This window comes from Halichondria panicea, chromosome 1 (assembly GCF_963675165.1).
Source record: "Halichondria panicea chromosome 1, odHalPani1.1, whole genome shotgun sequence".
In the NCBI taxonomy this organism is placed as follows: Eukaryota; Metazoa; Porifera; class Demospongiae; order Suberitida; family Halichondriidae; genus Halichondria; species Halichondria panicea.
This window is the reverse complement of record NC_087377.1, coordinates 3,974,611-4,002,362: the sequence shown is the minus strand read 5'-3', so window position 1 is coordinate 4,002,362 and position 27,752 is coordinate 3,974,611. Positions and strand designations below refer to the sequence as shown.

The window sequence follows — 27,752 nt, the reverse complement described above, 5'->3', positions numbered from 1 at the left end:
GCTGGCGTACACCACAGCTACATACAGTGCATCCAGCTTAGAGAGTAGATTACCACAAATGTGTGAGTAGCTGTACTTAAATATAAAAATCGATTCTAAGAAATGGTGCTGATACCAATGTGTAGGTGAATGACCAAGCTACAAAATACCCAAAAATATTTCCATGGAAACATAAAGTGGTGGGTTTGTGGTGATTAATAGAACAACAGCAAATTGTTATAGTGGGTAATCGGTTAGAGTAATAAAACAGTAATCTTGTACAGCTAAGGTGCTATAATGCTTGTCAACCCCCCTCCCCCCTCCTCACACATACCTCTCTGATCCGGCTAGATCGACCAGTCTTAGTTTCCCGATAGTGACGACGCTACCCCCGGAGTCGGCCTGGTGCTCTGCATGCTCCACTATGATCGTGAATACCGCATGACTACGACTGCTCTCCTGCAATAATAAGAAAAATAAATAGTTGTGAACTGTGAACAATAATAATTATATAGAGCAACCAAGAAAAGCTATAGTAACTACCGATTGACCATTCACAAATTGCATGTTATTTGTGTGAGGTAATTAGAAATTTAACAGTTGATGCAAACAAGTGATGAAACAACAGGTGTATCCGTTGTGAAGGTTTACGTAGCTTCTGACAAACAAACTACATCCCAACTGACAACTTTGTAAAATATCACAACACAAACAATAAGTGCATGGTAAGAAAATTAGCTTTCAATTCGTATCAGGTACCAATAAAAGCTGTGAAAAACCACGAAAATATAAAAATAAGTGTGTCTCATTAAATTTTATTGAAGGACATTTCTACAGTTATCAAGTTTTGAACCAAGAGCAATGGCTTACGATAATCCTTCACCGTATTACAATGAGGTGCAGTATTCGACGAATTCGGAAGACTGTTCACCGAGACCAGGCGGCCATGCTGTTCCACAACAACCACCAGTACCACCCCGGAAACAGTCACTACGACCACCCAACCAAGCGGTACCCGCCCAAACACAACAAGTAAGCTGCATGCAACCATCATTTCCATACAAGAGTAACTATGACAGAGATGCTTGTATCAAAAGTAACAATTTGCCACATGCGACTAACCCATCCTTTGAAAATAGTCAGAAAATGGTACCTTATCATCACTCACATTCGCAGCAAGCTCCTCCTATAGCCTACTCAGCTCCACAACACAATGTAAAACAACCTCACAATCCTAGTGCACCTAGCGCAAACGCATTTGCTTTTACTGCTAGGAAAGAATCAGTTCAAATGGTGCAAGGTCACATATCTGTACCACAGAATAACACAGCAGGTTTGGGCCCAGCTACTCAAGCGCAGTGTACAGTGCGCAGGATTCGTAGAGAAATAACTGTATTTGAAGAGATTGCTGTTACTAGTGTCCCCTTAGGAGTTGGTCATGCAGCAGTTAGAGAACAACCGCTAGCAATCGAAGCGAGAGTAGAAGATTCAGAAGAAGTCGAATGTAATGTTGAGGTGGAGGTGGACTCCTGTTTTGAGAAATGTATGAATTGTTGCTGTTTAGCATATGATTGTTCATGCACGATTAAGATCGGAAACCTTTTCCATAAAAATCAGTTCATTTCAGATACAAAGTTGAAAGAAGCCTCTCGTGAAGGACGTAAGGAAGTGAAAAACATCTTGTTCTCACTACTAGGTAATGCACTTCGAATGGTTTGGGTGATTTTACAGCTAATTTTCGCATTACTAAATTTGAGCTTTTCTATCGCTATTTTTGCAGCAGGAAATAATGAATTATTCAATATTATCCATCTAGTCCTTTCCATAATCTCCACAGGGCTAGTGATCATCGATAGTTTTGTTGTATTTTACAGAAGTTGCCAGAAAACGAAACCAAAAAAAGAGAATCACCCCTTTGATCTCTTTAGACTACTTATCACTGAGATTATTTTGTTTCCACTTTTGATATGCAACTTTTTTGAGGTTAGCCTATCTGATGGAAACGTAGATACCATGGCTACTACTATTATCGGACTTGTTCTACTAGCAGTGGATTCAATGATATTTATTGCAACTGTTTTTCTAATACGACTGTACATGGTTATAGCTGCTATAATGAGACTCAAAAAACACTTTAAAGACAAAAAATTTCAAAACTATAAAGCAACGGTTCAGAATTCTAAAAACTATAAAGCAACAGTTATTGGTTACTCTTATTTTTTCCTTGTCCACGTCATATTTCAAATGATATCCCAAGTTTTAATGTTTGTGATAATTTCAAGCCGCATTCGTTACGATCATCAAAATCGCCCTGGGGTCAATCCGACCAGCGGAACAGTAATTAGAAGCACTGATGAAATGGGTGGTGTATTTAATCAGACTAGCGGAACAAGTGTAGACGATGTCGGTGTGTATGTTAGCCCACGACTGTGGTACATGATGATTGTGATGAGCTTCCTACCATTATTTGGCTATTTTACTTATTTCGTGGTGACAAAATATTGGCTTCAGGAGTTTCCCGCACTTATGGGATTTGTTTTAGCAATAATAAAAAAAGAAGACACGAAAGAAGACGAAGGTTTTAATTCATTAGATGAAAAATGTTATGATTTGCACAAAGTGAACGTGTGTATAAAAATTCTCCTTCCCTTTAAGAGTCCATTTGTTGTCCTTATATGCTTCGCCTACACTACGCTTGTTGTTGCATTCTTCCTTTGTGCAGGGGTCCAGTTTGATGGAAAGGGGCTCTTATTTTTCTTGAGCATAGATATCCAAGCGCTGTCTATTGAGTGGTCTCAATTCGTATTTGGAGCTGGTATATTCATAATTCTTGCCAACCTTTACGTGTTCGCTATAGTATTCGTTTGGACGTGTATTATCATAGCGTTGTTCATATATATGGTGAGTATTATCATTTTGAGCTTTATTTCCGATTATTTAAAAAAGAAATGTAGTGTATAGTTGATAGCTAGTAATAATTATAAATATTCAGTTTTGTATATGTGTATGTATCAACCACTCATTATAGCTAGCTATATACTGCACATGTGTACTACATACAGTATGGATACTTTTGAGACACATTAAGACGTTAGTATACTACACGTAAACATTATTTGTACGCAAATTTCTACTGAATTGGAATTAAATATTATGATACACTATTATTGTACAGAAATTTGTATTATTCTCAAAGTAAGGGGAATGTTTGGTATATCTCCACACGGCTAATGAAAATTGCCGATCTCATAATACGATTACTCGCAGTCGTTCATAGGATTAATAGCACTGATAATCGCTTTGCCTCAATAATTGGAAGGCCTTGCCATCGCTGTTACTCCGTGAATCCCGGCACTAATCCCATAATAAGGTTTCGAATGCGACTCAATTGCAACTGTTGGTTGCATTTAGAATTTCCATTGGAGATTGCATGCGCATGCTCACTCTTTGTGATTTTTTTCGATTGTGAGTTAATTAAGCAATTCGCACTCGAAAAACGTGGCTGATATAACTCATACGATAATTATAGTGCAGTCTTATACAGTGGAGGTTTCACCTTGTTCATCTTGGTAGTAGCGGTGGTCCGGAGTCTAGCCCCCTCCCTCAGTAGTGACATGATACCAGCCGTGTTCCTCACAACGTGCTCTGATAGGTTCTCCACAAAAACTCCGCCCACTCCATCCTCACGAATACGAAGATTGTCACGACTGGGAGCCTGTAGAGAGGGTGGATGAATTAAAACCTTTTGGCGATAATTATGTTTGACTGATGTTTAAAACGAGACTCAGGCGTATTTTAGTACTGGCGGTAATCGTACTCAGATGTATGTGCCTGCTTTATCGAGCTCATTTCATGTGTATATGCTTGTACAGTAATAATAATAATGGCTCGAGAAAGCAACCATGCAGGCACATGCGTACATGCAAAGAATAGCTGTATAAGTAAAATCGTATATGTAGTGACATAATCACAAACAGACGTGTATACCATGAGGTCCAACAGCTTCTCATTGTAGATCTCCATATACGAAGTCCTCACTAGAAACCTGTCCTTTTTACTGGGATAGTTCTCAATGTCTGTACTCAGTGTTAAGATTAATCGCTATATATATATTTTATAGCTTATTAATATACATTTGCGATGTAATTATACTGCACAAAAGATGGCCTGTATGCATGCAGTTATACTAATTATACTTCTACTAACAGACAAGCTTAATAGGTTTACTTGTGGATACGCTTAAAGATGAGTTCAGTAGCTCTTGGGATGATGCCTCTAGTCATCTCCTCATGACCTCCCTCTATGGTGAAGGTCTTACCAGATCCTGTGTGAGTGCATGAGTGGAGAAAAACAGGTTATAATTATATACTTGCAAGATTAGAACCAGAAGTCAATGAGCCTAAACTCGAGCTCAAAAACAAAATGAAATTGGTTGGGTTGAACTGATTTCATCCTAATTGTGTGTACATTCCAGAAATAACTGCTTCTAATGAATATCATTTCTGTCTACATTATTGATAGTCAAATGCTCTCAATGAATATTAAACGTGTATATTTGTTTGCTTGCCATAGCAATGGCTAGTGATCCACACACATGGCCTCCGCTACTAACCTGTTTGTCCACTAGCGATCAGGCTGCCATTGTAACCTTGTAGAACACTCTCAACAATCTCCATAGCACACACACCAAATATCTGGTCTTGTGTTGAACTGGGAAGAGAAAATAAAATACACAACTGATAAGGGAAATTCTGAGATAGATGTTAACGTAATTGACTGCATGCATGTACATTTCTATATAAAAACTGTACGCTAAATGGCTATCTACAACATTAGCCGGACAAAATTCTCGACCACATAGCAACAAAGGCCTTGTATTTAAAAGTTCACTCCGTGCCTATAAACTAAGAAGCTTAATAAGTTGAACTAAGTGCACTCAGGGGCGTAACGAGGATTTTGGAGAAAGGGGTGATGTCATAAAGAAATTTAGTTGACCGGAAGCCACACCTATTATTAATGACATCATAATTAACTTATCTGCCAAGTTGGGCGCGGCGTGGCTAAATCTAGCTGGCCACAATCACAAAAGAGAACTAGTTTATAGAGAATAGCTCACAGTTTAGAGACTGAATCGTTTTCCTTGCCTATACTAGCTAGCTAACAGCCTAACTGCAGCATCTGGAAGAGAAGGGTGCTCAGCTGGATAATCAGATACATTTCTCTGTGGTGATTTGTATACTTGACTCGGGCTGATTGGGGGTGCTCAAGCACCCCTAGCACCCCCCTGGCTACGCCTCTGGCACTGTTTTTATAGCATTAACTCCACTCAAGTAGTAAAGCCAATTACTCACTTTGGGGAGAAGACGATATCGTAGAAGAAATTGTGAGTGTTGTTCGTGTCCGATCGAACTAGCTCTCCGAAATCATCGATTCCAATTTGTGACTGTCTCCTTCTCGACTCTGGCTTATTAACAGTCACTGCATTTCCCTCAGGGCTCACTAGGACACACTGCATGGGGAGGGAAAGTGATACTTAGTGGTGGCATTATGTACGTATACAATGGCCAACAATTAACTATAATATGGCTATAACAACTGGTTAGACACTCTACCTCTTTCTTGCTCACTATCCCCCTCTCTTCCCTACCATCTGCAGCCCTCTCCCCTTTCTTTCCAATATCTCCCCGCCCACTGTCTCCCCTTTCTTCCCTACTATCCGCCCACTCTTTCCCACTATCTTACCATACAACTATAGTCAACATTTTCCAGCACAGTAGATAGCTGGAGCAGTATATATATGCTAAGGGCAGCCTGTTACTCTACATGTAGCCAGATATGCACTACAGAATTTATTGAAATGGCACTGAGTTGTTTGTCTCTCAGCTCACTAGCAAGAAACTCACCTCTCCCGTATTGCTCTTGATCTCTCTAGCTATGAGCGGCCTCACTCTAACAGCCACTCTAAAGTTGTCCCCTTTAGCAGCATCCTTCCGACCAGAAGAGGATCTCACCGCCATGGTTCTAGCTAGCTACATGTATAAAATTGCAAGCAGCCCCGCCCCCAAAATTGTTTGGGGGGGCGGGGCTCGCTCTGTGCAAAACCTCTTGAGGTTTATGTTATGCCAACACTCCACTAATTGATCAACAACCGTAGTAGGGTCTGTATAGTGTTTACCTGTCTACACGTCCTACCAATGGCTACCATGACAAGACGTGATTGACATTTTTTCCTTGTAAATTTAATTTTTATCTTCCCTCAAATATTTCCCACGAGAACAATAATTTATTATGAGAGTATTGCATTATCATGTTTAAAATTAGGATATACCGTTTTGCTCAAACTGAAAATACAAACAAGCGCAAACTGTCAACAACACATCTTTTGTGGATGCAAAAGTCGCAATTGTTTATATTTGCATGATGTCAAAATTAATAAGCACAGATGTACTCCGCTTAACGTAACGTTGACACGGTAATTATTAAACATAGTAGAGTGGTATTCTTAGTAGTATAATTATAGCTGATGGATGAGTATAACATTGATGTTATAGTTTTGTCTCCAAAAAGAATCAATTATGCTACAATCGCCAGAGCTAAAACATGTTAGAACAAATGCTTATAGGATTTAGAAGCCCTCAGGGATTACTAATCATACGTATAAAGCGCAAGGAAAACAACCTCGCAGCGCTATTGTGCTTATTGTGACAAAAACGGTTGACATGCACTAACCTAGCCTCGAATCCATTTTAATCGGCCTGGTCTCGAGGCTAGCACTAACCCTAATCCAACAAACTAGTCACCCAGGCCACTCCCTACACTATACAGCATGCATATCAAAAGTGTCTCAGACATGCAGAAAGACAAGTTTTCGTCGACATAAGTGAACTATAAATTAGCTTCATATACGATACAAATAACTCTCAGCAACGTTATGCACAGAGTTATAATTATAATATTATTATAATATATAGCCTCGTTAACAGGCCGACGTTTAATTTGTCTAATGGAGCGCTATATATAGGTTGGGGACAAGGCTATGGCTATGTGAATAAACGTTATTAATGGTGCATAATACTACAGCTAAAACAGTATAAAACAATGCTCTTAGCACAATTCAGTATGGTGACCCATCGAGGATGTGAGCAATCTTGAATGCATCTCCCAGAAACTCCTCGAAATCTTTCAACAGTTTCTCAGTGGTCCAATTGTATGGCTCCCTGAGTTCCCCCCCAGGCAGTCGCACTCCCTCAATCCCTTCCATGTAGTAGTACTTGTCTTTTGAGGGGTGAGTGTCACTGACATTTCTTGGGTATATCTTTTGACCCCAAAGCTGCCGGGAAATTATTATACTAATAGTATGGCACGGTTATGGTTATAATTATACTGTGGTCGGCTATTGTATCCTTTTTTGCATGTACATGCATATACAAAGTACTTGTACATTGCTTGTCAAGCAATTAACGCTACATTTAGTACTAAGTGCACATACATTCTCAACATACTTCGACTTCGTTTCTTGAGTAGTCAAACTTAATGTTCTGTTTTTCATTCACTGTGGCAGTGTTGACAAGATCCTGATTAGTATCATATTCAAAGACGTCAACATTATACCGGACCAGAATCCACCTACATAATTGATCGTACAATACATACAAATAATACAGGCATATACTTTTTGTCAGGATTCCATTTGTACTGCCTTTGCACACGCTGTCGAATGTACTCAACCTTCCAAGAGGAGCTCACATCATCATTTGGTAATGATCCATGGAGAATGACACAAAGTTTTCTATCAGGACTGTGGAACATTTTATTAAATTGTCATTTTTTTCATGAACATGCAACTCACAGTCTGCACAATGCATTAGTAATGGTTAGGGCCATCTGATAGGGTATACTGTTTTGGTGCTCAGACAACAAGATGCACTCAGAACAATCAGATATCCTCAAGTCATACTTTCTATGTTAGGAAGGAGAAATGAGAATCTATGAGTGCTATAATGTGATTTAGCTACCGTCCTGGTAGAGCAATACTTAATCTTGCTCTGTTTTCAAGGGGTTGTTTTCTGTACACAGCATCCAGGCAAAACATGTCACCATCTTCATATGCAGCAATGGCAGCCGAATATCTCCCTTCATCTTGACCTTCCACGTTGAACGTCACAGATATTTTAGTGACCTCTTTCCCGAGCTGCTCTCTCCCAACAAACAGTTGCCCAACATCAGCTTCTTCCACTCTGAGTATAAAAAGTAAAATAATACACGAAGTTCATGCCTTTACATCTTACTGGGTGTTGAATGCTGCTTTTCGAACCAATTTAGACTCGATCCACTTCTGGTTAGTTGAATTAGCGGGAAGTAGTTCTCCCGGTTTCAGTTTCCAGTACATATTTCCAAACCTATAATCTTGGAACATATGCATCATTACAATGGTACTTATGTTATACCTTGCTTCAAGCCCAACTTTGAAGGCACCTTTAATGCCACTATCTTCAACGCTCTTAAAGAAATCTTCCAGACCTTTGGAACAAGGAACCTTGACACGTGAGAATCGAGTTGTCCTTTCTACTACTGATCTGTGTGTGTGTGTGAGTATAAAAAGTAAAATAATACACGAAGTTCATGCCTTTACATCTTACTGGGTGTTGAATGCTGCTTTTCGAACCGATTTAGACTCGATCCACTTCTGGTTAGTTGAATTAGCGGGAAGTAGTTCTCCTGGTCTTGCTTCAAGCCCAACTTTGAAAGGAACGTTCAGTAAGATACGTGAGAATCGAGTTGTCCTTTCTGCTGCTGATCTGTGTGTGTGTGTTTGTGTTTGTGTGTTGGGATAGGGGTTGGAGGGGGTAGTTGACCACACAGAAAAAGTGCAATACCATTAATTTTACCTTTCATTCATTAGTTCTACTGATTTATCTTCAAATATGTAGTAATCTAGTCCAGGAGCAAGTTGAGGAAGAAATTTTCGATGAATTTCATCCATCTTCTTGGCGGTAATGAGAGCATCATAAGAGGTGCATAAAAAGCTCCCATTTACAGATCCCTATAATTATATTATAGTTTATGTGATAAAAACAAGGACCTATTATACATACTATAAGTATAGCTATTATAAAGTCATGCTATACCCTTGGATCTTTCCAGTGGCAGGGGTACTTTTTAGCAAGACGAAATGCTAGAGTATCCTCTTTAATTTTATACAGAGCAACAATAACATCCTTCCAACAAGCATCAGGTTTCCTCCTCAACCACTTGTCAAAGGCCTCCTGTTTTTGTCAATCAATATCGTTCGGGAAATTTTTCTCTATTTTATCATTTTCAAACTTCTCTGCTTCCATTGATCATAAGCAGTTGCCAGTCAACAACAGAGTCAAGTTCCTTCACCAGATCCTTCAGCAAAGGCCTATGTTTATGCTGTATATCATGTGCCTCTTCTGTGGATATTAATATTGCATGAGATAACATTGTATACTGAGTTTACATAATAGATCTATAAGCCATGCATGTATCTTACACCAACCTTTATAATCATTGCTGACATTGCTTCGAGGGCTTGCCATTTAGAAGCATTTGCTGTAAATGATACTGATATAGATCTATACTGAAACACTTAGCTAGATCTAGTAATAATTATAACATACATATAGCTGGATTACCCATGCATTTAATTGAGGGTTGACTCCCTCCCACATATGGATAAGTAATTCAGTGCATACCATCAATTCATGCTGGGATACAGTTACTATAGCATATGCATGCACACCAATCTAAGTATTATAGGCCGTATTTATATTGCCAAGCAATAATTATGGAGGGCAGGAAAATAGATACACGACCTCATAGTTAATAGTTCTATACGTCTCATTGAATCGACAAACACTCAAATAGTTTGTTCACTAACTATAATACCGACAGCAATACGCAGACTTTTGGTGGGCAGGGCTCATCTGTATAGAGTCTACACCATGCGTTTCGGTGCTGCATGGACAGCATGGTTCCAATATATATAGAGGAAAGAAAAGTTCGAAGGCCTCATTCAAATGAATCATTCTTATAGATCGAAATTAACACATGCAGGTTAATAACGCTGGATCCCCTAGCTCTATTTAACCATTTATAACGCTGGACAAGATTGAGCCCCACCCCCAATTAACTAGTTGGAGCCATGCAAAGACTATACCAACCCTACTCTTCCCCAATAAACGTTGTTTGCACTTGTACTTATATGCTTTGAATCAAGAAGATAATTTGTGGTCTATATTTGAGGTGAAACATGATATAATTGCTTAACAAACCAAAAATTGTATGACAGAAGGCATTTTAGTTCTAGTTCAGTGTAATTATGGTGACCCATCAAGGATATGAGCAATCTTGAATGCATCTCCCAGAAATTCCCGAAATCTCTCAACAGTTGGTTTGGCTGGTTACTTGTTTTAAACAATTGAGTTGTGTGGCTGACCTCTGCTCCAACTGCTCCTTGAGCTTGTGTATCTCTTTCTGGTAGGCTGAGAGGAGAGCTTTCTGGGAGACATCTTTGTTCACCAGAGCAGTGTTCTTGATGTTCTTGGCCCTGCAACATGGAGTGTGTTAACGTACAGTATACTACAGCTGCACTGAATGCACTGTCGCACTAAATACTTTTATCATTGCTAAAATGAGCATGGAATCGACATTTACTTGTAGAGATGATCTACTGTACAAAGGCCCCCTAGGCACCAAATGCACTGTTTGCATGTGCACAGTGGAATCTGTATATAATCACAAGTAACAAAGTGATGGGGATATAGACACATGCATGCATGCATATATTTGTACCACACACGAAGAAATAGGAAGGCTATGCATGCATGCACAGTGTTGGGAGAGATTACCTCTTTGCAAATTTGAGTGTGTTCATAGACTCCATATAGCACGACGAAGATGCAGTTACCGTGGAAATGAGCGTTGTTTTACAGTTACCCCCGAGGCAGTCTTGCAGTATTCGTGTGAGTTTAGAGTCTCTGTACGGGACATACTCAACACCGGGAGTCGTGAGGGCAGTAACGACCTGTAAGGATGTGTGAATGGGGATTGGGGCCGGGATAAATGTGAGTGTGTGTGTGTGTGGGAGGTGCTTAAAATTAGTGGGGATGCATGCATGATTATAATGGATGTAAAGACCAGTTACAGTAGAAAGCTCCTATTCAAACTGCACGCTCACCTTCCCGAATGTGTGGAGTGAGACGTTGATATTCTTAGTTTCTTCTTGCTGCTTGCTCTGAGCATCTATGTTCAACCTTGTGATGGCAGTAATTATAGTATCAGCAGCTAGATCTTACTCCTGGTGTAGCCCTTACAGCTATAGTATAACACTATGTACCTTGCCACTCTATGAATTCAGCTTGCACCATTATAATTGACTGTATACTTTACCACCTAACAAACTTTTACAATGGCTGTCTTCTTCTTACTTATAATCTTTATATACAACGGTGAACCATTTATATCCACGAAATTATATGTTTCCAAGATCTATATTGCGCAGCTGAACACTGTCAACCCCCCTTCCCCTTCTCACACATACCTCTCTGATCCGGCTAGATCGACCAGTCTTAGTTTCCAGATATAGTAACCACGCTACCCCCGGAGTCGGCCTGGTGCTCTGCATGCTCCACTATGATCGTGAACACTGCATGACTACGACTTCTCTCCTGCAATAACAAGAAGAATTAAGAAGAATAAATTAATTGTTATGAACTGTGAATATAGAGCAATTGTACCAGAGCAGTTAAGAAAGCAATGCAATAAGCAAATTGAATTATTGTAAGTGTGAGGCAAATAGAAATTCAACAGTTGATGTAAACAAGGGATGAAACAACACGTGTATCCGTTGTGAAGGTTTATGTAGCTTCTGACAAACAAACTAGATCCCAACTGACAGTTTGTAAAATATCACAACACAAACAATAAGTGCATGGTAAGAAAATTAGCTTTCAATTCGAATCAGGTACCAAGAAAAGCTGTGATAAACCATGAAAATATAAATAAAGTGGGTCTCATTTTTTGAAAGGAACACATTTCTACAGTATCAAGTTTTACACCAAGAGCAATGGCTTACGATAATCTTCCACCAAATTACAATGAGGTGCAGTATTCGACAAATTCGGAAGACTGTTCACTGAGACCAGACGGCCATGCTGTTCCACAACAACCACCAGTACCACCCCGGAAACAGTCGCTACGACCACCCAACCAAGCGGTACCTGCCCAAACACAACAAGTAAGCTGCACGCAACCATCATTTCCATATAAGAGTAACTATGACAGAGATGCTTGTATCCAAAGTAACAGTTTGCCACATGCGACTAACCCATCCTTTGAAAATAGTCAGAAAATGGTGCCTTATGCAGCAAATTATCATCACTCACATTCGCAGCAAGCTCCTCCTATAGCGTACTCAGCTGCACAACACAATGTAAAACAACCTCAAAATCCTAGTGCACCTAGCGCAAACGCATTTGCTTTTACTGCTAGGAAAGAATCAGTTCAAATGGTGCAAGGTCACATATCTGCACCAGAGCATAACACAGCAGGTTTGGGCCCAGCTACTCAAGGGCAGTTTACAATGCATGTGACACGTATAGAAACTGTAGTTGAAGAGATTACTGTCGTTGGCCATGCAGTTAGAGAACAACCACTAGCAATCGAAGCGAGAGTAGAAGAAGTCGAATGTGATGTTAAGGTGGAGGAGGATTCCTGTTTTGAGAAATGTATAGACTGTTGCTGTGCATCGTATGATTGTTCATGCACGATTAAGATCGGAAACCTTTTTCATCAAAGGCAGCTTATTTCAGATAAAACGTTGAAAGAAGCCTCTCATTTGGGAGGTAAGGAAGTGAAGAATATCCTTTTCTCACTACTAGGTGATGCACTTCGAAGGACCTGGGTAATTTTACAGCTAATTTTTGCAATAGTAAACTTGGGATTTTCTATCGCTGTTTTTGTGGCAGGAAATAACGAAGCATTCAATATTTTCCATCTGGCTCTTTCCATATTCTCCACAGTGCTAGTGATTATCGATAGCTTGATGGTCTTCTACAACAGTTGCCAAAAAACAAATGAAAATAAGAAGCATCCTTTTGATATGTTTAGATTGATTATTACCGAGATTATATTGTTTCCACTTTTGATATGCAACTTCTTTGAGGTTAGCATAACTGATGGAAACGTTGGAACGGTGGCTAGTATAATCGGACTTGTGCTGTTAGCAGTAGATTCAATAATATTTATTGTAACTGTTTTTCTGACACGACTGTACATGATAATAGCTGCTATAATGAGACTCAAGAAACACTTCAAACACATTCAGGATGATCAGAATTCTAGAAAGTACAAATCAATAGTTATTACGTATGCTTCTTTTTTCCTTATCTACGTCATGTTTCAAATGGTGACCCAAGTTTTTATGCTTGTGATCATTTCAGGCCGCATTCGTTACGATCATCTGAATCGGCCTGGGGTCAATCCAACCAGCGGAACAGAAATTCCCAACGGAATAGATATTTTTTACCGTTTAAATGCCATGGTTAATCCAACCAACGAAACAGGAATTCCAAGCAATGATCACATGGGTGTGTATGTTAGCCCGCGACTGTGGTATATGATAGCTGTGATGAGCTTCTTACCTTTGTTTGGCTATTTGAATTATTTTGTGATGACGAAATATTGGACTCAAGAGTTCCCTATACTTATGGCATTAGTTTCATCGGCAGTCAAATCAGAAAAAAAAATACCAGAACGCCTATTGGCTAAAAAAGTTGACAATTTGCACAACGTGAATGTGTGTAAAAAGCTTCGCCTTCCTTTTAAGAGTCCGGTTGTGGCTATTATCTGCATCGTCTACACTACATTTCTTGTCACATTCTTGGTTTGTGGTATATACAGCTTTGAAGAGTCGTTTTTTCTTCAAAGCTTCTTTCAGTTCGAAGCGCTTTCTTTTGAATGGGGTGTATTTATATTAGGAGCTAGTATATACACAGCCATTGCCAACATTTATGTGATTGTTGTAGCAATTGTTTCGCTCTTTATTATCATAACAGTGGTGCTATTTATTATCCTTATTATATTTACAATTATTGTCACACCACTATTATTTTTATGTGATATGCATGATAAAATATGTGGCAAAAGCACATGAGTTTTTGTACTGTGTTATAAGAACCATTAATTAGTTAGTTAATTGCTTTGACTATACTGTAGCTAACACATGGACACTTCAAACTTTGTACATCACAATCAGATTTTAATGTTATGTTTTTATTGATTTTGGAATCGATTAAGACTATAGCTCAAGATAATAATGTGTAGCTATATATAGGTTTCACCTTGTTCATCTTGGTAGTAGCGGTGGTTTGGAGTCTAGCCCCCTCTCTCAGTAGTGACATGATATACCAGCCGTGTTCCTCACAACGTGCTCTGATAGATTATCCACAAAAACTCTGCCCACACCATCCTCATGAATACGAAGATTGTCACGACTGGGATGCCTGTAGAGAGGGACGGTGGATGAATTGTAACTTCAAATAAACCTTTTGTGTTCAGCTGAATAAATAGTTTAAAGCTCAAGAAAGCAAGTATAGGGGTGACGTGCATGTGTGTACGTGCATGTATACACCATATATAGGGACTCAGTAGTATTATACTACTAGCTGATAATCATACTGTACACGTACACATTGTAATATCGAAATGAACTCGAGAAAGCAACCATTCGTGCACATACATGTAGAGAATAGTAGCTGTATAAGTACAATCGTATGTATAGTGACACAATCACAAACAGACGTGTATACCATGAGGTCCAACAGCCTCTCATTGTAGATCTCCATATACGAAGTCCTCACTAGAAACCTGTCCTTTTTACTGGGATATATAGTTCTCAATGTCTGCATGTACTCAGTGTTAAGATAGTCATAGCCTAATACATTTGCGATGTAATTATACTGCACAAAAGATGGCCTGCATGCAATACTACAAAAAAACTTCTTAAAAGTTACCTGAAAAACAGTACAAAATCTGTAGATCTTATATATAGGTGACCTACTTCTACTGACAGCTAGCTAGCTATAGACAGGCTATATTATAGGTTTACTTGTGGATACGTTTAAAGATGAGTTTAGTAGCTCTTGGGATGATTCCTCTAGTCATCTCCTCATGACCTCCCTCTATGGTGAAGGTCTTACCAGATTCTGTGTGAGTGGGGGGGGGAAGACAGGTTATAATTATAATTATACTCGCAAGATTGGAACCAAAAGTCAATGCAGTGGCGAATCCAGGGGGAGATCAGGGTGCCACGGATCCCCCCTTTCAGTCTAGCTATTATGGCTTAACTACAGCTACCAGCTAGCAGTTTTTGTAGCTATTGTAATTTGATTCAATGATTGTACCTGTTGTTTTGACGTATCAACTGCCAAAAGAGTTATCAAAGTCAATGCATGGTTAGCCTAGGCTAGCTACTTATTATGGGACTTCCCCTGGCTATAAGAATGGGATTTTCCCTATAGTCTTACTGTACACCGTGTGACCAGAAGTGGGCGTAACCCCAAAAATGTTCGCGCTGCGCATGACTTTCACTACTCACGCTGCGCGCTTGTTAGTTTGAAACCCCTCTTTCATTTTTCCTAACGAGCTTAATAAACTCGAGCTCATGAAATTGGCTGGTTGGAACTGATTTCCTTGTGTGTACATTCTAGAAACAACTGCTTCTAATGAACATCATACATTATTGACAGTCAAATGCTCTCAATGAATATACGATTAAAGTTTTATTTGTTTACCTGCCATAGGAATTGCTAGTGGCTATACATGCATGGACTCCACTACTAACCTGTTTGTCCACTAGCAATCAGGCTGCCATTGTAACCTTGTAGAACACTCTCAACAATCTCCATAGCACACACACCAAATATCTGGTCTTGTGTTGAACTGAGAAGAGAAAATAAAACACAACTGATAAGGGAAATTCTGAGATAGATGTTAACATAATTGACTGCATGCATGTACATTTCTATATAAAAACTGTACGCTAAATGGCTATCTAGAACATTAGCCGGACAAAATAGCAACAAAGGCTTTGTATTTAAAAGCTCACTCCGTGCCTATAAACTAAGAAGCTTAATTGAGTTGAACTATAAGGGCACTCAGGGGCATAGCCAGGATTTTGGAGAAAGGGGTGATATCATAAATGAAAGAGGGCGCAAAGTGCCCGATTTTTAGTCGTGCAGCACCGAATTTAGTTAACCGGACGCCACACCTCTTATTTTAACGACACTATAATTAACTTATCTGCCAAGTTAGGCGTAGCTGAATCTTTATTTGCATAGAAAAGAGAAAAGCTGGCCACAATCACAAAAGAGAACTAGTTTATAGATTTAAGCCACAGTTTATAGAGACTGAATCGTATTCCATACCTATATACTAGCTAGCTAACAGCCTAACTGCAGCAAGATCTGGAAGAGAAGAGGTGCCCATGCAGCTGGATAATCAGATACATTTCTTTGTGATTTGTATACTTGACTCAGGCTGGTTGGGAGTTCGAGCATGCACCCCTAGCATCCCCCCTGGCTACGGCTCTGGCAATGTTGATAGCATTAACTCCACTCAAGTAGTAAAGCCAATTACAAATAAACTCACTTAGGGGAGAAGACGATATCGTAGAAGAAATTGTGGGTGTTGTTCGTGTCCGATCGAACTAGTTCTCTGAAATCATCGATTCCAATTTGTGACTGTCTCCTTCTCGACTCTGGCTTATTAACAGTCACTGCATTTCCCTCAGGGCTCACTAGGACACACTGCATGGGGAGGGAAAGTGATACTTAGTGATGGCATTATGTCAATGGCCAACAATTAACTATAATATGGCTATAGCAACTGGTTAGACACTCTACCTCTTTCTTTGTCACTATATCCCCCCCTCTTCCCCACTATCCGCAGCCCTTTTCCATTTCTTTCCAATATCCCTTGCCCACTGTCTCCCCTTTCTTCCCTACTATCCGCCCACTCTTTCCCACTATCTCCATACAACGTACTATAGTCAACGTTTTCCAGGGCCACAGTGGAGCAGTAAATATATGCTAAGGACAGCCTATTACTCTACATGTAGCCAGATATGCAGACCAGCACTATAGAATTTATTGAAATGGCACTGAATTGTTTGTCTCTCAGCTCACTAGAAACTCACCTCTCCGGCATTGCCCTTGATCTCTCTAGCTATGCGCGGCCTCACTCTAACAGCCACTCTAAAGTTGTCCCCTTTAGCAGCATCCTTCCGACCAGAAGACCTAAATGTTTTTGGGAGGGCGGGGCTCACTGCATGCAGACAACCTAGCTGCTATATCCTTTTTCAAACCTTAAACTAGAGATCTACACACTGTGACAGTATGGTGCATGTACATGCAGGTACAAGTGTTTTATGTGTCTATACACGCTATACCATGACAAGCTAGCTATAGACATGTCATTTTCATAAGAAACAAGCGAAAAACTATCAAGAACGTATGCATCGGTCTGCTATGGATACGAAAAGTGGTCTCGATCATATATATAAATTTGTTGGCCTCTCCTGTGTCAAATAAGCCTAGATTGATACAAGCTGCTCTCCTCTGCTCAACATTAACCATGCAGACACAGTTAACTGTTATCCCAATATGCAACATATGCAGGGAACTCAGTTGTAGCATATAGCTGATAAATATCAATGTCATGTCTACCGTTTAGTCTCCAACAGCAACCAGTCATGGTATGGGTGCGTACACTGGATCACTATCAGCTACAAATAATTATGATTGCAATACATCAATCAGAGTGAGTATAATCATAATGTTGTGAATCACTCACCAGTTCTGTACACACTTGGTCATGATCAGCCAAACAACTTCTCCAAGCTCCAAAATAATCTCAGCAAGATGTCATGTGTCCATACGTTTTGCAAAAATTTTTCTTCTGCTATAGAAAGTTAGAGCTTCATGCATGGCCAACTGATTCCCCTCCCTGAAAAAACACAATCAGCCTAATTTTTACTTCCAGTAAATTCAGCTCTGCATTAAGAGCAGCTAGCTTCCAAAGCAGGCAGTTGCTCCTCCACAGCATTTCCAGTTGTACATGCATGGAGTTGCATGCATGCAGTCTCCTGTTGTATATAATTATAGTCTCAATGGTATACCGTTAAAGCACAGAACATACTATAAAATGTTACATATACATACAGTGGAAGCTAGTAGTGCAGCTTGTACATGCATGTATGCATGCAGCTTTAATTAATGTTTCATCCCTCATTCCAAAACAGCACGGTACATTATATGGTGCTGTTTACTGATGCCATATTGCACTCTTAACCATTGATAGAGAAATTCATCCCTCATTCCAAACGCACCACATGCATATATAATTATACCTATATGCATGCAACTGTTACTCATGCAGGTATGGTTAAAACTGAGGAATAACACTGAGATAATAAAAGAATAATAATTATAGGCTATAGATATATAGCTGTTTTTCGAGAGAATAAAAGAATAATTATAGCAAAGCATAAATAATCTATATATATATACAAAGGCCTAACAGCTAAAAGAGTAAAAGAGTAACAGTTACACTCTCATAGCATAACAATTAACTAAACATTGACACATACAGTTTTATAGTTCAGTAAGGTGACGATCCATCAAGGATGTGAGCAATCTTGAATGCATCTCCCAGAAACTCCTCGAAATCTCTCAACAGTTCCTCAGTGGTCCAATTGTATGGCTCCCTCAGTTCCCCCCCAGGCAGTCGCACTCCCTCAATCCCTTCCATGTAGTAGTACTTGTCTCGTGAGGGGTGGGTGTCGTCAACATTTCTTGGAAATATTTTCTGAGCCCAAAGCTGTCAAAAATATAAGTATATAGCTATATCGTATTATTCATGTAATGGTAAATTATTCATCACTTGTGCGTCTAAAATTTCCATGGCTGCATGGCATGTATATTATACACCAACTACACAAGCTGCAATAGTATAAGTACTATATATAAGCTTATGTACGTGCATACAATTCAAACAACCTCTACTTCTTTTCTTGAGTAGTCAAACTCCAATATTTCCACTCCTTCATTCAGTGGAGCAGTGTCGACAACAGCCTGATTTGTGTCATAGTCAAAGACATCGACATCATACAGTGCCAGAATCCACCTGCATGTGTACACGCACATTAATAGTAATAATGTCCACTTAATATATAGATTTACTTTTTCTCTGGTTTCCATTCGTACTGCTTTTGCACACGCTGTCTAATGTACTTGACTTTCCAAGAGCTCTCATTATTTGTAGATGATCCACGGAGAATGACACGAAGTCTTCTATCGAGACTGTGTCAATTTATTGTTAATCAGATGATCAACGTGTTTCTATATAGGCAACTTACAGTCTGCATAAAGATCTAGTAATGGTTTGAGCATTCTTATATGGTTTACTGTTCTCATGCTCAGCCAACAAGATACATTCGGTACATTCAGATATCCTCAAGTCATACTTCCTGAAGAGAAAGAAACAGAGTGAAAAAAGAGGTTCCAATGTTTTACGATTAATTTATACTTACCATCCCGGTAAAGCAATATTTAATCTTGCTTTCTTGTCAATGTCCGTTTTTCTGTACACAGCATCCAGATAAAAAACATCACCATTTGCATATGATGCAATGACAGCCATGTAGGTCCCTTCATCTTGGCCCTCCACTACAAAGCTCAAGTTCATTCTAGTGACTTCGTTCCCAAGCAACTTTCTGCCAACGAATAGTTTCTCAACATCAGCTTCTTCTACTCTGTATAAAGTAAAAACTAGAGCACTCGAATTACTAAATCCTCAGCAGATTTACAAAATCAGTAGCATGTATATACGAACATGGCACAATTTGAACGCTATGACAAAGTTTTGAAAACGGCAGTGCATATAAATTATAATTTTTATGATCGTATAATACACTATAGAGCAGATTCAGCAAAGAAGCCTATAATGTTATACACTTGACATGCAAGTAGAAGATCACATGCAGCAATTAAAGAGGTATGGAGTGCACGTGTTAAAAGTAAGACACACATGCAGGCTGACATGCATGCAGTGGGACGGAGTAGGCACAGTATAATTATATAGCCATGCATGCAGCAAAGAAGGCAATAGAGTCTTTTCCCATTACAGTTAATAGTGCTCATGTGTAATAAAATGCTTTGAATTAACGCCGTGTATATAATATATAGCTAGCTCTATGGTGGCCAATGTGCAAGTCTTGATAGTGCATGGTGTTGCTCGTTGTTTTTCGACAACGTATAGCGCTTTAATCAAAATCTGCCACTATTAAAACATAGATAGAAGAAGGAAAGGGATTGGAAATGCATCACATGATGCTCTATCAATTGTACGTGTGACGTCATAACATGATTTTAGAGGCTAGTTGCGCTTGTTCAGCTACTGGAAAGCTGGTAACTCGCTCACTGTCTGAACAGTTGATCGTTTTATGAGAAACTCCAGCAATGTATTGGGTAGTCAACACCCACAGGGCTATGCAGAGCCATAGTAGACTATCTACAGACTTCTAGCTACTGAGTTACAAGGAGTTTTCTCTTGGATTTCTGCTATATTGTAAGTTTTGTTCCTATATCATCACCCCTGGTTTGCGTAATAGGCTGTATTTAGTATGAGGAGAAAGCCTATAATGTATAGAATGGGAATAGCTACTTTGTAGAGTTTTCCTAGGTACATTAGCAAACATATGGTACAAACAGAACAAAATATAGCAGCATGTTTCCGTTCCTCTTACCTTATCCAGCGATGAGCAATAGCACTATAGTTTTACAGTAGCATACGTTATTAACAGTAGAATGGGAATAGCACGGTTAGACAGCTATACACTTATTTATGAAGGCTCAATCACTTGTTTTACAATTGTGGTTTTATACAATTATTGTGGATTATTTTATGTTATGCCCATTATTATTAGTACTGTGTATTACGATACAAACTTATTATCAGCAGTTCAAACACAGGACATGGGGAACCTGAAGAGGGAATATGGAATGCTAGACAAAGATAGAAGTGGTCCTTTCAAGTCAAGCCAAGGAGAACTTGTGATAAATTGAGCATTTCTGTAGTAGATATAGCTATATCCAGATCAATCTTTACCAACATACATGTGCTAAGTACGTAGTATAAGCATTGTTCAATGTCACACATAAATGATACAATTGTTGTATAATCATAGTGTCATGATTGGTGTCTTCTATCCATGGTGTGTTTATCGTAGAAATCACAAAGCTCTAGAAGGCTCCCAGAAGCTTTCAGGGAGTCTGGACCGTCTCTCTGGCAGTCAACTTCTTCTCTTCTTCTTCAACATGAAATACAAATTTGATATACTATCCGTATCCATATACATAATTGCCTCTTGTGTTGATCTTTGATTGTTTGTTCTTTTTTTGTTTCCATCAAATTCCATGTGGAACCAGTTAAATTATGGTGCGTTAGGGGTTAAATATGGCATTTCCTGTCACATGACGCAACTAGCCTATAGTACAGGATTTCTATTGCGTTTCCAATCCCTTTCCTTCTTCTATCTATGACTAAAACGAGTGTTGCAAGCTGCGCTGTGAAAAAGTATTATAGTTATGCCTCGAGGCATAACTAATGGGACTACTTACGATAACCCGTGGCTGCCCACGCGCCTCAGGTTAACCTATATAATTATATAACTTACTGAGGGTTGAAAGACGTTTTTCGGAGCAATTTAGATTTGATCCAATCCTGGTTAGTTGAGTATGGGGGAAGTATTGTCTCTGGGTTCAGCTTCCAGTACAATGATCCAAACCTTTAAAAAAAGTCACTTTTGCGTGAGGTTAGATATTATATAGGTTATGCACCTTGCTTCAAGTCCAACTTTGAAGTCTCCCTTACTGTTACTTTCTTCAATGCTCCTAAAGAAATCGGCCAGACTGTAGGGATATGGAACAGTTTGTAAGATATGTGAGAATCGCTTTGTCCTCACTGCTGCTGATCTGTATGTGAAGTGGTGGTTATATAAATGCAGTACAACACCATGCATGGAGTAATACCTTTCATCAATTTTTGGTACTGATTTGTCTCCTAAAGTGTAATATTCTAGTCCAGGAGCAGGTTTAGGAAGAAATTTTCGACATGGTATATCACCAATTTTCTTGGCAGTGATAAGAGCATAAGAGGCACTCAAGAAGCTTGAGTTTACAGATACCTGCATGCCAATATAATTATATTATTATACATACAGCTAATAGGATAGCCTAATGTATTTACGTTATGATAATGAATGCATCATGTGGCAGTAAATAATAACACACTCTCGGATCTTTCCAGTCGTATTTCCTAGCAAGACTACTAGCCAGACTGATCTCCTCCATTTCATACAAAGCATCAATGACATCCTTCCAGCAAGCATCAGGTTTCATCCTCAACCACTTGTCAAAGGCCTCCTGTTTTTGTCGATCAATATCCCCCTGGAAATTTTTCTCCATCTTATCATTTTCAGACTTCTTCACTCCCAAATTGATCATGAGCAGTTGCCAGGTGACAACAGAGTCAAGTTCCTTCAACATATCTTTTAGCAAAGGCCTTGACTTCATATGTGGCTTCACTGTGGATAAATTGTTCATCTATAGGCTTTTAGTTATATAGTATAGGCTTTTAGTTATTATAGTATAGGCTCATAGCTCAGTGTAATCAGGTATAGGCTATGATAATTTATATAGAAGCCCACGGAATACACAAAGTTAATGTTATAATAATACAAACCTTCATGATCGTTGCTGACAGCTCTTGTTACGCGCTGATAGCTAGCCATCAGATTCTGATCAGCTAGCGTTTTGTTTACAATGTTTATTTGGCTTCAACAGAAGTGTGGGTGGAGCTGATGACTGGCTTTGTGTGGGCGTGTCCTTACATTCCATCCAGGAGTGCATGAATAACAACAAGCCCTGAAATCAGGAGTACTCTGTGACCAGGTGGGCAGACTATAGATAGCATGAAATATGTAAGCATTTGCACAAGTACATGAAACCACTCAGTATCCACAAGCACAATAAAATGGGATCACAATACACTACACCAAGAGTAGATAAGGCCACTCCAAGTGACACTCTGGTTTCTGGTCCTGAAGTTTTTCTAATTACATGCGGGCGGGCGGTTTTTCTCATTATGTCATTATCAATTTCACCTTATGAACTCATTATTTTGCAAATGAATATCATTATCACACTATTTCGTACCCACATGGACCATTCTGCGCATGCGTAGTAGAAATAATGAGATAGAAATCCAATAATGAGATAGAATCCAAGAATAAAATCTGATGCGGGCGGTGGACCAGAAACCAGAGTATCACTTGGAGTGGCCTAAGAGTAAGAGTGTTGAACTGCTAGTAACAGCAATTTCCTGCTCCTGTGTCATCACTTGATAGTAATCAGTACTGATTAGTTATGTTAGCAACACTTCCCAGAAACCACATGCTGCGATTGCACAGTTCAGTGCTACAAACCACAGACCACAGTTTACTTAACAGCACTCATTTTAATTGAATAGTGACGACAGTGATGACGCATGTCAAGGCAAATGCGGTTCCACGATTACTACAGCAGTTCAACACTCTTACTCTTATCTACTCTTGACTACACCTATACTGCATGCATGCTGGTACTGTACATTTTTAAGCATATAATACGTGCATGTTCTTATCATTGGTATATAGTAATTTCTAGTTTTTGCTTTCAGTATAGGTACTAAATGCCGGCAAGAAAAAATGGGTTATATAAAAAAGAATGCAGTCATGTGACACTAGGTCTACACCTCTGATCAGCTAAAGTCTATTATAAATCTTGCAAAAGCACAGAGCTGTTGTAATACTTTTTCAATGAGCACTATACATGCATCAGAGCTAGATTGATCTCATGAACAAAAATACATATACCTCTTTATGTCTTAGACCTACATATTTAGGCTATAAAAAGAATAGGTAAATTTGAATGGGGATTGAAATGAATAGCCACTTGATTCTGCGCACATCACTAGATCACTATACAGAACTGACTATTATGGTAATGGTATTATTTAAGCTCTACTGACTATAGCGCTGACTAGTTCATCACCATGCACTTTATATGACATATAGTTAGTAAGGAGATCCATTGAGGATGTGAGCAATCTTGAATGCATCTCCCAGAAACTCCTCGAAATCTCTCAACAGTTCCTCAGTGGTCCAATTGTACGGCTCCCTGAGTTCCCCCCCAGGCAGTCCCACTCCCTCAATCCCTTCCATGTAGTAGTACTTGTCTCGTGAGGGATGAGTGTCACTGACATTACTTGGGTATATATTTTGACCCCAAAACTGTAAAGTTAAAATACTGCCGGTATTAGCTTTGTAGCAGTCATGAATAATGCTACTGTGGTAATTACATGTCTAAGTATACTAATACGATCAGGACTTACTGTACATGGTTACACATCAATTGTATCTTATTTGCTTACCAGTATAAATTATTTACACTACCAAGTGCACACACATTCTTGACACACCTCGACTTCTTTTCTTGAGTAGTCAAACTCCAATATGTCTACTCCTTTATTTAGTGGGGCAATGTCGACAACAGCTTGATTTTTTTCATAGTCAAGCACATCAACATCGTACCGGGCCAAAATCCACCTATCACATCCGTTGATGATGAACACATTAAAAGTAAAAATGCACGGTATCACACAGCATAACAAAGAACACACAAGAATATGGACTTTAGACTATTATACCTTTTCTCTGGTTTCCATTTGTACTGCCTTTGCACACGCTGTCGAATGTACTTGACTTTCCAAGAACTCTCATTATTTGGAGATGATCCACGGAGAATGACACGAAGTCTTTTATCAGGACTGCGGATAATTTATTCATTTATGCATGAACAGAACATCATGCAACTCACAGTCTGCATAATGCCTTAGAAATGGTTAGGGCCATCTGATATGGATTACTGTTTTGGTGCTCCGTCAGCATACATTCGGAACAGTCAGATATTCTCAAGTCATACTTCCTAAAGAGAAGAAAGAGGAGAGAAAATGGACACTCGGTGTTAATGTGATAAATATACTTACCGTCCTGGTAAAGCAATGCTTAATCTTGCTCTCTTTTCAAGCGGTTGTTTTCTGTACACAGCATCCAGGCGAAATTCGTTACCCTTTTCATTAGCAGAAATGGCAGCTGAATAGATCTCGTCATCTTGACCATCTACTACAAACGTCACAGATATTTTAGTGACCTCTTTCCCAAGCTGTTCTCTCTCCACAAACAATTGCTCAACATCAGCTTCTTCCACTCTGGGTAAAGTGATCATAACTAAAAGTTACATGCCATTTTATCTTACTCAGAGGTAAATGCCCGTTTTTTGAGCAACTTGGATCTGATCCATTCCTGGCTAGTTGAATTAGCGGGAAGTACACATGTTGGTTCCAGTTTCCAGTACAAATGTCCAAACCTGTGAAAAGTTTCTTTTTGCATGGATCAGTGTTACAATGGCACCTTTACCTTGCTTCAAGTCCAACTTTGAAGTTGCCCTTACTGTTACTATTTTCAATGCTCTTAAAAAAATCAGCCAGACTGTAGGGGCGTGGATCAGTCTGTAAGCGACGTGACAATTGCTCTGTCCTTACTGCTGCTGATCTGCATGTGTGCATGTGTGGGGGTGTATAGATTGCAATGCAATACTTTATCATGGACTAATAACTTACCTTTCATTCATTGGTTGTACTGATTCATCTTCTAAGGTGTAGTATTCTAGTCCAGGAGCAAGTTGAGGAAGAAATCTCCGATGTGGTATATCACCTATTCTTGTGGCAGTGATGCGAGCAACGTTTGAGGCACTTAATGAGCCCCAGTTTACGAAAACCTGCATACAGGACAATAGCATAATGCATGCATGTGTATATAGATTCTAGTAATGTAGAATCAGACTAATCTATATTAAGTTAGGTGGCAGTTACATTTTTTCGTACCCTTGGATCTTCCCAGGCATACTTCTTAGCAAGTCTACTAGCCAGAGTGATCTCCTCCATTTCATACAGAACATCAATGACATCCTTCCAGCAAGCATCAGGTTTCCTCCTCAACCACTTGTCAAAGGCCTCAAGCTTTTGTCGATCAATATTGTGCTGGAAATTTCCTTCTATGCTTTCAAGTTTCTCTATGAGCAGTTGCCAGTTAACGAAGGATTCAAGATCCTGCAACAGATCTCTCAACACAGGTTTTGACTTCATATGTGGCTTCCCTGTGTGTAACAAAATGAACGGTTGTATTAATTTTGCTGACAGAGCTAGAAGCGACATGCAAGCTATCTAAACATCTATTTACCAACCATTATGATCATTGCCAGCTCTCCAGTTTCCTTGACTGCTAGCCATTTAGTCTATAGATCAACTAAAGCTTGAATGATACTGACTTTGTTAGAAATATCGACATATGCACTCATCAATAGCTCTATAAAGCATCTATAGCTGCATGGATCACTCATGCATTTAATTGAGGGTTGACTCCCACAGATGGATAAGTGCACTGCATACCATAAATTCATTGGATATAATTATAGTATTACCAAGATCGTACGCCCTTGGTATTACTATACAGCACATTTCTAAATAGTCTGTACTCCTGATGATAATATGATATAGGCCATAGCTACAAGCATTATGATCGTATATAATTATATATATATATATAGTGCAGTTATGCGTCACTCATTGACACTCAAATGACTCACTTGATCACTACTTTATACTAGCCACAACAATTCAGCTACAACATGCAAGAGGTGACATATTTTATTTATACGATAGCTATAGACAATTATATAGACGTCTTGGGAACGACTTTAAAGCAATACGCAAACACTTCTCTGCCAGTAACAGAAAAGAGCACTGCTCTGATTGCTTCATGGAATACCTCCGCCAGACCTCTTGATTTCTTTTCCTTGTGCTGTTGTGATGGGGCTTTGATGTTTCACTCGTAACTTCTCAACTGTCTCTTGGTTATCCCTCAGATCGAGTTTATTTCCCACAAGAATAATGGGGGTATTGGGGCAATGATGTTACTTCAGGATACCATTTGCTCAAACATTCCAAAAGAGGCTGGACCTACAAGTAAAAAAAACACGCGGCCAGCGTCTGGATACGAAAATGGGTGAAGTCGATCATAACTTCTTGACATGCTGAGTCCCATAAGCGCAGAGAGATATAGACTTTCCACCCACCATTACACTATATATTACATTGGCAACGTAGTTATTGAGCACGGAGTCTGTCATATCAGCTAGCTAGCTATATAAGACAGTAAGTAAATGTGGAGCAGAGCCTGAGGCCAGAGGGGGGTGCTGGAGCAACGTCTGTGGTTTTATTAACGATGATGTAATCCAATATTAATGTTATTCATGATCCAATAATTATTATAGTGCACAATTTTCGAGGCACTTATATTTCATGGAATGGCCTCTAAAAGCATTTCGTTGCACGATGTTCATAGAATGACTGCTTACCGGAAGCCACACCTTTAATCTTTACAACGTTATAGCTACTTTTCGTGGACTTAATTTTCGTGTAGGATTGCTAACCCACGAAATACGGTACATGATACACAATACCCTCGCTCCCTCATCCTCTTTGCAAGGAAGCATGAACGGGAAACTAATTTGTCAGTTTGAGTGGCCTTATAC

The 27,752-nt window shown here is 39.3% G+C and overlaps 7 protein-coding genes and 1 long non-coding RNA gene across 15 annotated transcripts in view; 3 read left to right on the top strand and 5 right to left on the bottom strand.

Moving 5' to 3' along the window:
* LOC135334732 (uncharacterized) overlaps positions 1 to 6,052 on the bottom strand; it is a 40,347-nt gene extending 34,295 nt beyond the window's left edge. For all 3 annotated transcript variants that reach the window (XM_064530031.1, XM_064530017.1, XM_064530024.1), the window contains exons 1-7: positions 5,883 to 6,052; positions 5,331 to 5,488; positions 4,592 to 4,689; positions 4,217 to 4,303; positions 3,967 to 4,055; positions 3,536 to 3,694; positions 314 to 438 (exon numbers count right to left, since the gene is read on the bottom strand). In XM_064530031.1, the coding sequence (XP_064386101.1) occupies positions 314 to 438; positions 3,536 to 3,694; positions 3,967 to 4,055; positions 4,217 to 4,303; positions 4,592 to 4,689; positions 5,331 to 5,488; positions 5,883 to 5,996 (830 nt within the window). In that variant the 5' untranslated portion in view covers positions 5,997 to 6,052. The remainder of the gene's footprint in view (positions 1 to 313; positions 439 to 3,535; positions 3,695 to 3,966; positions 4,056 to 4,216; positions 4,304 to 4,591; positions 4,690 to 5,330; positions 5,489 to 5,882) is intronic.
* Positions 769 to 3,148, top strand: LOC135336533 (uncharacterized). The gene is made up of 2 exons (XM_064532382.1): positions 769 to 1,675; positions 2,702 to 3,148. Exons 1-2 carry the CDS (start codon positions 841 to 843, stop codon positions 2,938 to 2,940), a joined length of 1,074 nt encoding a protein of 357 aa, XP_064388452.1. The 5' UTR covers positions 769 to 840; the 3' UTR covers positions 2,941 to 3,148.
* An 841-nt stretch (positions 6,053 to 6,893) lies between the features above and the next one.
* Positions 6,894 to 9,550, bottom strand: LOC135336188 (uncharacterized). 4 transcript variants are annotated; one of them, XM_064531934.1, is made up of 11 exons: positions 9,500 to 9,550; positions 9,108 to 9,413; positions 8,868 to 9,022; positions 8,619 to 8,777; positions 8,427 to 8,555; positions 8,268 to 8,378; positions 7,995 to 8,216; positions 7,829 to 7,939; positions 7,652 to 7,777; positions 7,482 to 7,605; positions 6,898 to 7,309 (listed from the first exon to the last, which is right to left on the bottom strand). In XM_064531934.1, the coding sequence occupies exons 3-11, from the start codon at positions 8,960 to 8,962 to the stop codon at positions 7,094 to 7,096; spliced, it is 1,293 nt and encodes a 430-aa protein (XP_064388004.1). In that variant the 5' UTR covers positions 8,963 to 9,022; positions 9,108 to 9,413; positions 9,500 to 9,550; the 3' UTR covers positions 6,898 to 7,093. The 4 variants fall into 4 exon arrangements, with proteins under 4 accessions (XP_064387996.1, XP_064387987.1, XP_064388004.1 ...); XM_064531926.1 differs by having other exon boundaries at positions 6,894 to 7,309; positions 7,652 to 7,768; positions 8,268 to 8,555; XM_064531917.1 differs by having other exon boundaries at positions 6,897 to 7,309; positions 8,268 to 8,555.
* A 1,413-nt stretch (positions 9,551 to 10,963) lies between these two features.
* On the bottom strand, positions 10,964 to 18,112 carry LOC135337016 (kinesin-like protein KIF3A). Its single transcript, XM_064532914.1, has 10 exons — positions 17,854 to 18,112; positions 17,198 to 17,297; positions 16,651 to 16,808; positions 15,845 to 15,942; positions 15,120 to 15,206; positions 14,811 to 14,903; positions 14,343 to 14,504; positions 11,543 to 11,669; positions 11,180 to 11,255; positions 10,964 to 11,026 (listed from the first exon to the last, which is right to left on the bottom strand). Exons 1-6 carry the CDS (start codon positions 17,874 to 17,876, stop codon positions 14,878 to 14,880), a joined length of 492 nt encoding a protein of 163 aa, XP_064388984.1. The 5' UTR covers positions 17,877 to 18,112; the 3' UTR covers positions 10,964 to 11,026; positions 11,180 to 11,255; positions 11,543 to 11,669; positions 14,343 to 14,504; positions 14,811 to 14,877.
* Positions 12,022 to 14,296, top strand: LOC135335487 (uncharacterized). Its single transcript, XM_064531004.1, has one exon. The coding sequence runs from the start codon at positions 12,068 to 12,070 to the stop codon at positions 14,153 to 14,155; it is 2,088 nt and encodes a 695-aa protein (XP_064387074.1). The 5' UTR covers positions 12,022 to 12,067; the 3' UTR covers positions 14,156 to 14,296.
* Positions 18,113 to 18,469: 357 nt separating the features above from the next.
* Positions 18,470 to 22,946, bottom strand: LOC135335905 (uncharacterized). Its single transcript, XM_064531593.1, has 10 exons — positions 22,804 to 22,946; positions 22,353 to 22,645; positions 22,092 to 22,246; positions 21,900 to 22,034; positions 21,737 to 21,847; positions 19,592 to 19,813; positions 19,418 to 19,528; positions 19,242 to 19,361; positions 19,059 to 19,185; positions 18,470 to 18,879 (listed from the first exon to the last, which is right to left on the bottom strand). The coding sequence occupies exons 1-10, from the start codon at positions 22,850 to 22,852 to the stop codon at positions 18,661 to 18,663; spliced, it is 1,542 nt and encodes a 513-aa protein (XP_064387663.1). The 5' UTR covers positions 22,853 to 22,946; the 3' UTR covers positions 18,470 to 18,660.
* On the top strand, positions 20,177 to 21,242 carry LOC135337581 (uncharacterized). The gene is made up of 2 exons (XR_010395190.1): positions 20,177 to 20,628; positions 21,033 to 21,242. It is a non-coding gene; the product is annotated as an uncharacterized LOC135337581 (long non-coding RNA).
* LOC135335996 (uncharacterized) lies at positions 22,847 to 26,599 on the bottom strand. Of its 3 annotated transcripts, XM_064531756.1 has the most exons (11): positions 26,403 to 26,599; positions 26,032 to 26,315; positions 25,780 to 25,937; positions 25,577 to 25,711; positions 25,416 to 25,526; positions 25,147 to 25,368; positions 24,978 to 25,085; positions 24,808 to 24,927; positions 24,580 to 24,706; positions 24,153 to 24,391; positions 22,847 to 22,985 (listed from the first exon to the last, which is right to left on the bottom strand). In XM_064531756.1, exons 1-10 carry the CDS (start codon positions 26,446 to 26,448, stop codon positions 24,176 to 24,178), a joined length of 1,527 nt encoding a protein of 508 aa, XP_064387826.1. In that variant the 5' UTR covers positions 26,449 to 26,599; the 3' UTR covers positions 22,847 to 22,985; positions 24,153 to 24,175. The 3 variants fall into 3 exon arrangements, with proteins under 3 accessions (XP_064387826.1, XP_064387818.1, XP_064387836.1); XM_064531748.1 differs by lacking the exon at positions 22,847 to 22,985 and having other exon boundaries at positions 23,345 to 24,391; positions 26,403 to 26,598; XM_064531766.1 differs by lacking the exon at positions 22,847 to 22,985 and having other exon boundaries at positions 23,361 to 24,391; positions 26,044 to 26,315; positions 26,403 to 26,595.
* Positions 26,600 to 27,752: the final 1,153 nt, after the last annotated feature.